We start from the raw sequence: 14,119 nt of genomic DNA on the forward strand, positions 1-14,119 counted from the left end.
GTTGCTTTTAAAGCAGGTGGGGTCCAACAGCATTATTCCACCTGTCACAGAAGGAACATTACCCCAAGGACTGGATATTTTGTTTCTTAGCAGTTCTATTTGCCTCCTGGTTTGTGACATGAGTTATTGCTGGATACTTAATTTTAAATGGAAGCTGAGATAAAAATTCAGTTCTTGACACTGCATTTAGGAAGAATCCCAAATATCGTAAGACATTTTTGTGAGCTAGCAACACTGGGAATGAAAACATCTTTCTGATAGGATATAATATAGATGTAAAGCACAGAAATGCAGGGATGCTTCAATGTATTACTTCTGACTTGTTTTACAAAATATAATATTTTAGTTGGTGGATAGATTTCAGAGCTGCTGATGTAAAGATCAGGGCCTCCCACACTTTGCTGTCATATATGGGGCTGACTACTGCATAAGTCACATCATGTGCCTAACGTTGTGATGCTGGGTTTTGATGTTTTGTTAGAAGGCCTCACACACAGAGGTGGACTTGAGTGGGAAAGACAGAAGTCTGGTCACTCTGGGGTGCTTACTGGTGAGGCTTGCTGCCCACAGAGTGGCTGCAGACCACTGCCCAAGAATGTCCTGGCTGGACACTGGTAGCAGGGAGACAATGGGCTTAAAACCACATCATCAGATGTGTATACATGTTGACAAAGTGTTCTTTTCCAATTTTTCCTACAACCACGCCCCCCCCCCTCCCCCCCCCCCCCCCCCCCCCCCACTGCTGAAACTTAACAATATTTTGAATGAGGAGACCTCTGATTGTAGTTGCTGGGAGTTGCCAGCAGAACCAGAGGTCAGGTCTGCTGTGCAAACCATGGTTCATTAGTAGAGAGGATGCTGAAGCCCATCCTATTGGTGGGACAATTGCATGGGAAAGCCTAAGAAGTAAAAGCAGGAAATCTGGCACTGTCTATGTGTGTAGGTGTGACTGGGCTGCTGGAAAGCTCAGGGGTGCAAACCTGTGACATCTGTGTAAGACCAGTGTGGCCCCAGTATTGTGCAAACTCCTGAGACCTGATCCCAGCTGGGATAGATTAGTGATGCTAACAACTGAACAGGGAAATCTTGCTGGGAAACACATCCTTATCCTTATCCTTATCCTTATCCTTATCCTTATCCTTATCCTTATCCTTATCCTTATCCTTATCCTTATCCTTATCCTTATCCTTATCCTTATCCTTATCCTTATCCTTATTATGCAGTGTCTGAGGGCTTGTAGAATCCCACCTGAATCTGTTGTGTCAGAGCAGAAAATTGCTATTTGGATGATGCCCTACATGTTATAATGACCAGTTAGTATTTTGCTAAAGCTGGGCTGCGGGGGTCTGGAGGGGAGGGATGGGGATACTTGCTGGCCTGGCAGCACTGAGACCAGGCTCACCCTGGTACACAGCTGCAGGGCACAGTGCAGGCTGCTGGGCACAGCCAGAGCAGCTCAGGACAGGCAGGGGGGAGCAGCTGAGAGCCCACAGCCCCTGGGAATTACAGACAGAACTCATGTTTAGCATCACTGTTTTCATGCAGCCATAAAAAGAAATGTTTGTAGCATTTTAGGGTCTGAGCAGGAATACTGGCTCCATTGAAATCAGCAGCATAACTCCCCCTGAATTCCACATGGACAAGATTTAACTCTGTCAGTGCAGAGGGGTTATTGATTTTCTTGCTGCAGTTGTCTTTACTAGAACCACAAACATCAGTCACATGCATTAAACAGGGATAGATAAACAAGGAAAACTGAAAACACGAGAGGAAAGTCTGCAGCTCCATCTAGCATAAATTGTTCTCATTTATATAGTTTCTTCCCTGCTCTCATCTGATTTAGGACAAAGAAAGGATTCTCTGAGATGCAATTTATGAAATATGAAGAAACCCAAAATGCTAGTTTTTACTGAAAATTCTTGACCCGGCATTTTCTATCAACTCCACTAAAAGGAAATCAATGTCTCCAGTTTGGATTTTTTCCAAGAAATTTTCTTTCCGTATCTGAAAGCATCTTGTGTTCACAAAATCACTAGCAAGTAAATGTGATCAGAATGGCATTGATCTAAATTTGGGTAAATAACAAGCCTTGGGTAGAGGACTTGATAGTTGGGGTTCACTTGGGTTTCTACTGATATCTGGTTTGTATCTTTATTTTAGGAAAGGAAAAAAAAATCTGTATATCCCTGAAAGAGGAGGGGGAAAAGATCTCTTTTGAAGTGTGTTCAAAAGACTCATCAGACTCAACACTTCTGCACAAGGAGCAGGCTCACCAGCCTTGTCCTCTGACCACCTCTCCCAGTAAACCTTCTCCCTTATCTGTGTCTTTCTGGCAGAAGATGCTCTTCTGGAGGAGGGAGTGTTTGCAGGAGGGCAGTGCAGAACTGCAGCCGTGATGTCTTTGCCAGCATGCAACGCCCAGCTCCAGCCCGGCCGAGCCCCGCTGTCACCAGCATGCTGGTGGCAACTGTGCTTGGCAGGCTGGCAGGGCATGCAAAAGCATGCTGCAGCCATTCAGCTGCAAAACAAGGGCTAAATCTCCTTCCAGGCCGACACAAAGCTTCCTCTGGCTGGATTCTGTCAGCTCTGGAGGAAAGCCAGGTCCCAGCCAGGAGCAGTGCCAGCAGTGGTGGGGCTGATGGAGGCAGCAGCTGGTAGGCAAAGCCTGTGGGCCGGCCAGCTGGCAGCACTGTGATCATTATTTCCAGGATCTGTGGATCCTGGTCAAATAAAAGGGAAGCCTTCATCAGCTGAAGCGTATCAGCCGCTTTCTTTGGAAGGAGTGCATTTAGGGCTAGGAGGCTGTGATCCCTGATAGCAACAGCAGCAAGTTGGTGCCCTGCCTCTCACCTGGCAGGAAACAATGCTCACCTCCTTGCTGGCCAGCATTTTGGGTGGCATGGATGGCTTCAGTGGGGCAGCACTGTAGTTTGAGGAGGTTTTAAGTCACTGCTGGGAGTAGTGCATTGAGTCATCAGCCTGCATCGCACCCTCAAGCACTCAAGTGATTTGATCAAATGTTGTTTATAATTATTGCAGCTCATCAAGCTGTCAGTGACTATTCACTGAAAAACTACTTAACTATTCAGAAAGTGTCACTGTAAGTTGAATGTACCAGTAACTAATACATATCACATATGTGCTGTTTTATGTCAGTGGTAGTCATATAAAGTATATGCTGTTTCTGATTTCACATTGTTGGCAGCTAGACCAAAAACTTTAAAATAAGCCTTTTCAAGAAAATTGGTTAATTTTATCTAGTACTCTCAATATTCAGCTTGAGCCAATATTTACCTATTCAATCAGACTGAAGATAAAATAAAGAATGAATGATAAGTATTTGTTTAAACTTTGGAAGCCCCCCTCTTTCCTTTCTTTCTTATCTCAGTTTTCTTGATTATCAGCTTGCTGTCACTAATTGCCACACCTAATCACTTTTCCACTAGGAAGCAGCCTGGGACTGATAGGAACCAAATATTTGGAAATATGAGCTATACTTGTTAAAAAATACACCCATTCTGGGAGAGGGAATGTTAATGAAGGGTCCCCCACTTGTGCATCCCCCAGCAGGGTGCTGGTCCTTGTGCTGGGCCACACCACGTAGCAGGGGCACCCACCTCTGATTTGAGTTAGTGGCAAAATGTCACTTGACACCCGTCAGGTCCTTACTTCTTGTGGAGAGGAACGTAAGGAATCATGGGGGGATCACCCTGTGTGCACTGATTTGGAGGTGGATTTGCTGCTCCCACCCCTTGTAGAGGGGCAAGAGCATCATGAGGGCCTGGTGTACACTCCCAGAGGATGCTGTCATTGCCGCTCCACCCCGTGTCCCACCCTGGGGCTGGCTGGCATCCTCCTTTCTGCTTCACCTGCTGTGTTTCTCTGCCCAGGTGATCTTCCGGGCCCTGTCACCGCCTTACGCCGCGGAGGACCCGTACAGCGCGGAGGCCCAGGCGCAGCTGAAGATCACCAACCTGCGGGTGCGGCTGCTGGAGCGGCAGGGCTGCCCCTGCCTCCCGGCCAGCCCGGCCCCACAGCCCCCAGCATCCCTGCACTATGCCATCTACGACTTCATCGTGAAGGGCAGCTGCTTCTGCAATGGCCATGCTGACCACTGCATCCCCGTCGCTGGATTCAAGCCCGTCAAAGCAGCTGGTGTTTTCCATGTGGTATGTACATGCACCCAACAGCGTCTGCACTGCAGGAAAGCAGAATTTTAAAAAGAGGAAGGAAGGGTATAGAGTATGGTGTAGGTCCAAGTATGCGAAATTTGACGTGTGATGCCCTGGATTCCAAGGGTGGAATCACTCAAGCGCAGCGAGCAGAAATGGTCTTTACGAAGGAGGTGGTCTCCATGTGGGGCTGAAGTGCTGAACTTCCTTTGTGTCTTGGTGTGGGACTGTCATCCTTCAAAGGTGCTCCACAGTAATTTATTTACTTCTCTAAAGTACATTTTTAAAAATAAATTTAAATTGCTGACACCCATCTTTTCCCAAATGCTAACTTACAATAACACAATATCTAAAGGATGAAAAATGCAGGGCATTTTGGTAACATAGAAGGAGGAGAGCTTCTCTGAAAGTCAGAGTCATCTGACTTTCAGAGTCATCACTTGACTACAATGGCTTCTGGAGGATCCAAGGACATTGGGTTAGGTCTTGAATCAAGGGGCAGGAGATGGACACAGCAGTGGCCAACACGTTGGATGCCTGTGGCTTGGCATGCCTGCACCCAGCCAGTCCAGGGACACTTGCTGCCCCCAGTACATCTTGTCCTTTCTGCTTATCTAGGCTGGCTCTGAAAGCTCTGGCTTTGCTGGCAGAGGAGCAGTAAGGAAAGACAGAGCACCCAAACATACTGTGCTGGAAAATGTTAGAAAGAGAAAAATCATAAAAAAAAAAAAAAAAAGGAGGGCAGTTAGTCAAGGTAAGGAGTCCAGCTCTTTGGGGAGCTCTCATTTCACTGAAATTACAGTCTCGGGCATGAAGCAGACAGGATGTTTCCCTTCGAATAGAGCTAGCCTTGCAACATCTTGAAAATATACCAGTTTGAAAGCATGCGGCACTGTGATTGATAAGAGTGTTTCAAGTAGCGCTGCTCTGCTTTCCGCAGATGTCCCCTGAGTGAAATCTTTGAAAGGAGCTGTTTGCTCAGGATTATTTTGGTGGGATACAATTGCATGGGAGCGTGCCCCGGAGCACCACTGAGAGTTGTAACAGAGCCTGCAGCCAAATAGGCTTCCAGTACAGCTACAGCGTGTGACAGCCATGGTGTGCAGGTAACAGGCAGTGCTGTGGGAAGGAAACAAGTGCCAAAATCACACTGAAAACAGAGCAAGAAATAGCAACAAACCCCTGTGTTGGCCCCAAGGGGGAAATTCAACTCCGGTTATAAATGTTTATGTGGCAGGAGTCCCAAAGGTGACGTTTCCACAGTGAGGCTGACTCATTTTGCTGTGTCATACCGTGTTTTACTTGCACCTCATCCTGCATGTCTCGTGAGGGATGTGCCAGTGTAGGGGTGACATAACCCCATGGTTTGCAGGGAGAGCCAAGGCATGGTAGGAGTTTTCCTCTCCCAATACCACTTTTTCCATCATAGAGCTGGGGCAGTTTTGGCTGAGCCTGGTCCGTGCCAGACTCCTGTGACATGAGGCTATCGCTATCTGGGGATTGCAGTGGCACCCACCCTATGCAACCCATCCCAGGGTTTGCCAGTGCATTGTGTCAAGATTGGAAGAGAGAATTATTTCCAAGGTGATACAAAGAATTCATCACACATGGGAATGAAAAGGGACAAAAGATTGCGATGTCTGTGGCTGTTTAGGTGGGAGAAGTCAGAAAACTTCAGAAAACAGAGTAGGATTTCAGAGAGGGAGCATTTTTGTACATTTGAAAAACTCACAGCAAATATAATTCTAAATAATTATGACTAGTCATTCAAGAGGGAGATGGAGACTTCAGTATAGGCTTTATGTAACTCTATCTACCAAGGGTTTTAATAGTGTAAAACTGAGGACAACAAAAGCAGGGAAACACAGTATAATTTCACAATACCATTATAAAATCTGGCTCTGTTTTTATGCTTGTTTATATAAAGGCATTCCTGAAGAATATCCTCTAAGATAGAGAGTTAACATCAAAATATAAGCATGATTAAGATCATTTAATAAAAAAAACCAAACAACTTTTCAAAAAAAATCTATGAGCAAGTTTTCTTAACCCCACACTTTTTTCTCAGCCTACAGACAAAATCCTTACTGGTATGTGAGAATGCTGGGGGCTGCTGCTCTGGCAGGTTTGGTGCAGGATCCTGACCCAAGGGGCCAGGATGGTCACTTGGGACATGGGCCCAGCTTGCTACCACAAGATTCCTCACATTGGATGTATTTTTTTCTCAAGATCTTGGCAATTATGAGTTGAGAAGGTGACAGTTTTGATGGCAAATATTGTGAGTGGCTGAAGTGAGGCTACAAGTCCACTTGGCCATGAGATAATACTTACCTGGGATACCCTCAGGGTATGGGGTTGGGATGCAAACAGGGTGACTTCATGAACAAAGATGGGCTCCTTCTGCCCTGGCAGAAGCACCTCTAGCTTCATTTTCTGGGGTGGGGAAACCTCTGCAATCTGCAATCTGTATAAGTTCAACTTTATAGAGTCTGATAACAGATTTGTTTCTGTGCCCTCATCACTGTTTAGCTACAAAACTCTCCATGATGCTCCTCTCCTTCTGGCAATTCCCCCACCTACCCTTTATCCTAAAAGAGAATGGAATTTGTGTAAGAAAACTCTGGTTTTGTTTGAGTGTCAGAAATGCCATGCCAGCCTTTAGGTGAATTCTGAATATACAGTTGGAACTTCTGCTCTAGTGGAAGGTATATTTCCATGAGCTCCCCAGGAAGGCTATAGAGAAGACCTGGTTGCCTTCCTAGGATGGCAAGGGCTGCTCCTCATGGGTAGTATGATCCTGACTGTCCCTTTTTGTACACTCGTGTGCAACAGACAGCTGTTGATACAGAGACAAGTTTGATACAGATGCACTTTCTCTCTTTCCCAGTTCTCTCAAATTTATTCAAAGGGTCACTTCCCAAATCTCATCAGGAACAGCCCAATGCATACTCAGGAAAAGATAATGCATATACAATGAGACCTCCTACCATACCATGCTAAGCAGCTGGTCACTTTGTGAGCTGCATCACATGGCAAACCACAAATATGAGCAAACAAACAAATTCACATATTTAGGAGATCCCTCCTGATCTTCAGTGGCTGTGAAAAAACTATTCTTTTCCTCTGATCTGTGGCAGAGGAGCTTCTCACCCTTTGCCAGTAGTTCTGCACGTGGAGCCATTGCACTGCATGCCTGACCTCTTACCAGCTGAAGCATCCCCATGGCCTGCTTGCAGCTATGGCAAGGGGCACATAAGAGGAGAGGCAAGTGTTGTGCTAGCCTGGAGATAAGTAGGATCTTGCAATTTAGGACTCTAAAGTGGGCAAAGCAAGCCCAGAGATACCTCACCTGGGCTCTGCAATTCTGTCTCAAGGTGAGAGCTGGAGTTCATCCATCTCAGAGACTCCTTGGCCCTCCCCGAATAGAGATTCCTGCAGGTTAGCCAGCCAATCTCTCCAGGCTTCTTCCATAGTTATGAAGGTCAGGATCCTGGGTGGACTAAGATACTTGGCTAAAACACCTCTGTGTAGTTAGGCAGGGTGAATATTCATCCCCACTTCCCATGTGGCCAACCCAGTGGCTGTTATAAATTGTTATCATGCTACTGACATCAAAGGATGTTCAAGGTCTTCCAGAGTAACGCTGACAGAAGCCTATTGTACCAGGAATTAAAAAAACCCCACCGCACAGCCCCCACACCCTGGACAACAAGCTTTGTATTCTTTCACAAGAACAAGATAGGATATGAGGATTTTCTCATGCATAAATTTGGTTGTCTGGTGCTTTGGGAAAAGAATACCTCCCTGCGTGCTGACAGCCGCCAGTAGGCATTGGTTCTAAAACTGGCACAGCAGTTCAAGCACAACACAGTTTAAAAGCTATGGTTAGAGACTCAGTGTGAATGCTGCCATTTTCCCTTAGGCTAGTATCATGCCTGTTTTCCATAGAAGCTAAAAAAAAGAAAAAAAAAGAAAAAAATACAGTTTTAGCATTTCCAAAAGGAAATTCTATTAAAAGCCGTTGCCCCTCCCAGCTATTTAGACTGTTTAAGCTATCAGGTCTTTGGGACATTGATTTTCTTTTAGTGTGCATTTGTGTTGGACTCCATATAGTGGGTGAGTTCTTACAATATAAATCAATTCATAACAGGTGACTGAAAGCTTTTTCCCTCCAGTGCAACAGTCTTTGTCACTGCCTAACATGATAAATATGGGGAAAAGGATTTTATAGGATTCAACTAGAGAAAAAGCCCTATGTATTTGTAATCTGAAAGGAAGCGCTGGAAGGTTATAATTTGGCAACAAAAGGCTCTGGAAGGAAGCATGCCCTAGCAACTGTCTTTGTATAGAGAAATCAGTCGCTCGTTTATCTTACAGAAGGCAACTTTTGTAACAGTGTTTGCATTGTGCCCTCTAATGACTGACGTTGCGATGGGGCTGTCAAGCTAAGAAGGGGAACAGTGTGAAAGTGAACTGGGATATAAAGAACCCATGACAAAATGAAAAATGTTGTAAGAAGGCCTTGCTGCTTAAATGAGTCAGGAGCCGTGTGAATGCTTAAAGGAGTGAGACATACTGGGAATTGTGTTTGTGTACTTAGTGATGCTCCATAATGACCCTAGTGGGTATGTCTTACAGCTAACTATAAGTTAAGGTGAATGCAAAGGGAAGAAAATATGTGTTCCTTTCCCTGTCAATGCACAGGGACCACATTCTGCCTTCAGAAAGGTGCTGAGATGCTGGAGAAATCCTGAAGGCCAGGTACATCATTTCCCCAGACTACCTTTGTCTCAGCAGAGCTGCTGGGCTGGTTTCTCAGCCCCGTCTCCCAGCTGCTCTGTGGCATGACAGGGTATTTGCATGGCAGACCAGTCTTGCAAGTGGCCCTCCTACAGCTCTTAGAGACATTAATTTTGCCCAGTGTAGACAGTCTGTTGGCTGTTTTTCACCTGCTGCCACTTCTCCTTGTATTACCCCTTCTTGTCCTATACTTTTTGTATTTCTTGCTCTCACAGTATTTCTTTATAACTAAAAAAAATGCATGTCTACCTGTGGACTGCAAGAAAGGGCTTGCTAGTATCCACCTTTTTTGTTGTTTCCAATGCATGAAAATGTTTGCTGTCATGCTGGAATTATGTAAAAGAAAGAAGGTATTTTCTTCAGTGGGATAAAGCTAGGTCGGAGGAACATTTTAAAGCAGAGTTCTTTTGGGTGGTATTCATTGTAATGCTATTCTAAGATACCAAATACATCAGCCTGAGGCAAGATTTTTGAATCACTTAGGTCTGACTTTTCATTAAACTTCTGTGAAAAAGGAATATGGAAAAGAAGGTACTAACTAAACAGTTGTACTGAGAAGCAAGCTGTTAAAGACTGTGTTTTCCTCTGCTCCCTCGGTTTGATTGCCCATTTAGCTCTTTAGCTTCTTCATTAGTGGGTCTGCACCTCATGCTCTGCCTGGCTGAGAGGGCTTGGGGCCACCATGAGACCTGAGGGGACCTTGGGAGAGGCAAAGTTTTCTCAGGCCATTTAAGCAGCAGTGCTGTAATGGCAGGGCAGGGTCAGAACTGGGACAGCACAGACAAAACCTCAGCACAGAGGTTTGCAAAGGGTGCATTGCAGGGTTACTGAACAGCCGTGCTCAGCCCTGCCCAGGTGGGCAGAGGGATCCACAGCGGGATCTGCGCTTGGGAGGGAGCAGCTGATGGAGGCTGGTTGTGATACACCATGAGGAGAGGACACTGCAACACAGCACTCGTATGATGAGAATGGGGAAAGTGTTCCTCCTGGCCCAGGAGCTCAGCACCCACTGAGTCAGGCAGGAGCCCAAGCCTACAGGGCCTCTGTGCTGCTCCCGCTCTTGCCTTTACGCAGATGTCGGAATCGTGCTGTTGTGTTATTTTTTAAGCTTTTCAGCCAGATCATTTTTTTCCTTTCTCCCAGGTGCATGGCACCTTTACAAACAATTGATACCAGGAGTATGATCAATGCCATCATGCTCTGTCTCTGAGTCTATCTAGATAAACACCAGCTGGCTTGATTTGCATCATCTCCAACTTGGCTCTTCTGCAGTTCTCCTTGCCACAGCATGAAAGACCACAAGCCTTCTATTGCTGCAACAGATTTTTAACTATATATAACTTCTTTCCTTAGAGTTCACATACAGATTAATATTAATATGTTGGTGCCTAGCTATTCAGTGGTTTACTTATTAGCTCTGCATGCCAAATTAATGGTGGCACAGCAAACTCTTGGGATACCCATCCTATTCTGCTTTATTTTCACCCACCTTCCTTTATTCTAGCAATGCAGCACACTCAGTACTTGGGCTTTCAGAAAATCCCAGCTCTTGCTCTTTGAACCATGAATGCTCCTTGGTGGAGCATTTTGCCTTGCTCTCTGATGGTGTCTTGGGAAGCTTAATCCATAGAGAGTTTCTGAGATGCTGCTGAGTTTCAGATGAGTTTTTGGATTTTTAATGCTGAGCAGCCTCTGGATGATTGATTGGGTCCCCACTGATTCTTTGTGTGGCTTTGGCAAGGAGCAAACTGAATTTGGAGGGAGAAGCTGTGGGCACAAAAAGGGGGAGCACACATTTCCACAGTAATCTCAAGTGTCCCCATGTCTGAGATAATTTTTTGTTTGCAATTCTTCTCCCGTGTCCTTCTCACTTTGGCATCATGATTGCAAAAGTACCAAAGGACCCCCTGATTTTGACTATGGCACCCTTCAACTCCTTCCAGTCACCTTCCCTTCCTGATCATGTGTGTCCTGGGTCTGGTGGTCCCTCTACCCTTACAGCTGGGACAGGCCTATGAGGAAGGATTTCTGGAGAACGTCTCTTGCCACAGATGTGGTTCAGGCTAGTACAACATGTCTAGTCCTAACCACTCAACGGCCAAAGGGCTTGCAAGAAACCCTTACCAAAAGTAGCATCAAAGAGTTAGGACACCATAAAACCACCAGAAGATGACCAGTACAGGTTTAGTCATCTTCTGTTTCCATGCAGGTATGTATGCTTTTAAATGTGTGTGAAGAGATTCTGTAACTTTGGTTTGTGTGTGGACCTTACCTAAAAAATGTGAGAGAAATTTATTAACAAGTGGTAATTTAGGAGAGGAAGGTATCTGAGAGTTTGAAGAACATTTTGTTGGTGGTAGCAAAAATGAAAATATGAAAACACAAGACACACTTTGAGAACTACATATACCCTCTGCAAATTCGTTGTTTCTTTTCTATATTTACTTCTCATTCTCATTAACACACATTTAAGATTATATCAATATGGTAAGCCAGACAGACCAAGTAGTATCTGGAAAGTCCTTCAAAGACTTTTGCACAGAAAACAATTAGCTTAGTATTTTCACTTTAGCTTAGATACTTGTGCATTCTGATTTCATCTGTACCTATTCATTGCTTACAAAGCCCAGTTCCTGTTCTGTATTTTTTGATGATCTCACATTTTAATAGGGCAGGAATGAATTCAAGAAGTTTTTGAAAGATCTTGCTATTTTCATTTCTGCATAAAAGTCTTTGAAGGACTTTCCAGGTCAGTTTTGAAATTTTATCTGTATTGCTTGCATTTGACTCCTGTGAGATAGCAGCTGAAATCTATTAATTAAAAATGAATAAATAAGAAAGTCATCAATAGCCAGGAGTGTGTGTGGTGGGTGGGTGTGTGTATGCACATATGTAACAAGCAGAAGCTGTTTACAACATGTTCAAGGTCCTCTTCTGTTTTGTTTACTGTTCAGGCTTTTCACAGGAACCTTTTTGTGGCAGTCTTGGCAGCAAGTCATGCAGTTAGGAACAGCACACTTGTAAAACCACAAGTTAAACTGTGTGGAAGGCAGCAGTTTCCAGTAGCAGTTAAAGCCATGCCCCAGCTCCAGGCTGGATCACCAGGCACCCCAACCACTCTGTGCTCCTCTGGATGCCAAAAGCAGCCTGCAGCTGGTGCAGCTCCGTTGGTTTCATGGCCAGCTTGTGACATGAGCACAGGGCCACGCTGGCAGGGCAGACTGAGATCCCCAGCTCAGTCATGAGCAGCGGGAGAAGCCAAACCATGCATTTAAAAGCAAAATGTGGAGCAGAGTAAAGCTGCAAGCACAGGCACATATCAAAATAGCTACTGTAGGTAGCTACCTGCCATGCTCCATGGGAAAAGGCAAGGCCTTCAGTCTTGCCAGCAGAGCCTTGCTGCTGCAGAGCTTGATCTTGTTGCATCCAGGCACTGCCGGGCTGCTCGTGCCCTCTGGCTACATCCTGTTTTCTTTGCATTTGCCAACAGGGTGAGTGATGCCAGCGACTGACAGGGCAGCTGGCATCAAGTGTGCTGTGCTGGCTTTTCATCTCTAATTACTCCCTTACACTGGCCTGTCTAGCTGTTAGATTATCTGTCATGAGCATGTCCGAGTATAGTCAGTCACGGGCCTTGTGCTATCCTTGACTTTTCCTTTGTGGGGCAAAAATTCTGCCTAGGATGGGTAGATAGTTATCTTTCAGGGGGATGATTTTCTTTTTTCTCATATTTTCTTGTGCTGGAGACAGCTGGGCACACAGAGCTGGGTGCTGAGATTGTAGGTGCTATTCCTGCAGTATTGCAAAGGTGTATTCATAATTATGAGAGAGAAAAAGAGAAAGGTTTTACAGTATTTCCCAAGGATGCTTTGAATCCTGGCATTTTTTTAATCTCTCCTGGGAATTCTTTATGCAGTGACATGCAGATCTACACATAGTAACCTAACTGAAAGTGTAACTACAGAATATTTGCCCTTGGCTGGAATGGACATCATGCTACATCCCTCCTCCTAGTCAGTGCAATAGCATGTAGCTGGCATGCTATTTCCTGTGTGTGGGCTTGTGCCCTGGAGACTCTGGCCTTTGCTGTGGGTGATCCTTGCTCTCTTTCCCCTACTAGGTGCATGGGAAATGCATGTGCAAGCACAACACCGCAGGGTCCCACTGCCAGCACTGTGCCCCGCTCTACAACGACCAGCCTTGGCAGGCTGCCGACGGCAAAACCGGAGCCCCCAAAGAGTGTCAGTGTAAGTAGCCAGCAGGAACCGTGTCTCCAGATCCTCTGCCAGAGGGAAAAGCTCCCTCCATGTGTGCCTGTCTCCTGTGTGTCCAAGAGGCAGCACATCCCGGGGTGGTGGGGAGGTGCTTTCTGAGCAGCTCAGTGAGTGAAGAGCCACTGCCATGGCCCTGCCCAGCACCCACCACGCATTTGTGTGGCAGGGACAGCCCTGTTTGCACAGCCCCTCACTTGGAAATCCTCATGAAACCATGATGTCTGTTGGTTTGGCCTTTCTCTGGGACCCAAGTGCATCTCCTGGGGATGAGGTCTGCTGCTGTGGGCAAACTGCAGCCTGCCAGGGTAGCTTGGAGGTGACAAGGGGCCAGATTTGTCCTCTCCATGGACACCACTGACAAGCTCCTGTGCAGGAGCTATGACTTTCTGTTGCTGAATGTGGGCTCTGCTCACCCCTGGGCACTGAGGGTGGGAGCAGCCATTGAGGGTGGGCTCTAGAGGTTTGAAGATCAGTTTTGTAGTGCCAGGGAGGACGCTTAGGGTGAGTGCTGGAGGCAGGGGAATCCTAAGGAGGATGCTTGTCCTCTCTCACACACCTCTCCTCCACCTGCCTTTTTCCTCCATCAGCTGCAGGGAACATCCTGACAGCACTCTCATGGCAGATGTTGTATAGGGCAGTGCTGATTTCTAAGACTGGGAGGGAAGGACCCTTCCTCAGCAGGACCAATGAATGTGGGTCTCTCTTCTAGCTGTGACTACCTGTGGCTGTCCTTGTAGTGGAAAACCTGTACTGGAAACAGAAGATTTAAAGAAAATACTCTTTCTTAAATATTATCTCCAGAGGTTAGAAAATACAGATGAAAATGTAGTGATACTTCATGCATTTGAATGAGTAACAGGTCAAGTCCCCATT

The 14,119-nt window shown here is 45.9% G+C and overlaps 1 protein-coding gene across 5 annotated transcripts in view; it reads left to right on the top strand.

The window, feature by feature from the left end:
* The window catches only part of NTN4 (netrin 4), a 48,498-nt gene that overhangs the window by 18,534 nt on the left and 15,845 nt on the right, over positions 1-14,119 (top strand). For all 5 annotated transcript variants that reach the window (XM_086887695.1, XM_086887693.1, XM_086887691.1 and 2 more), the window contains 2 exons: positions 3,891-4,169; positions 13,093-13,219. In XM_086887695.1, the coding sequence (XP_086743821.1) occupies positions 3,891-4,169; positions 13,093-13,219 (406 nt within the window). The remainder of the gene's footprint in view (positions 1-3,890; positions 4,170-13,092; positions 13,220-14,119) is intronic.

This window comes from Cyanistes caeruleus, chromosome 4 (genome assembly GCF_971803275.1).
Source record: "Cyanistes caeruleus chromosome 4, bCyaCae1.hap1.1, whole genome shotgun sequence".
In the NCBI taxonomy this organism is placed as follows: Eukaryota; Metazoa; Chordata; class Aves; order Passeriformes; family Paridae; genus Cyanistes; species Cyanistes caeruleus.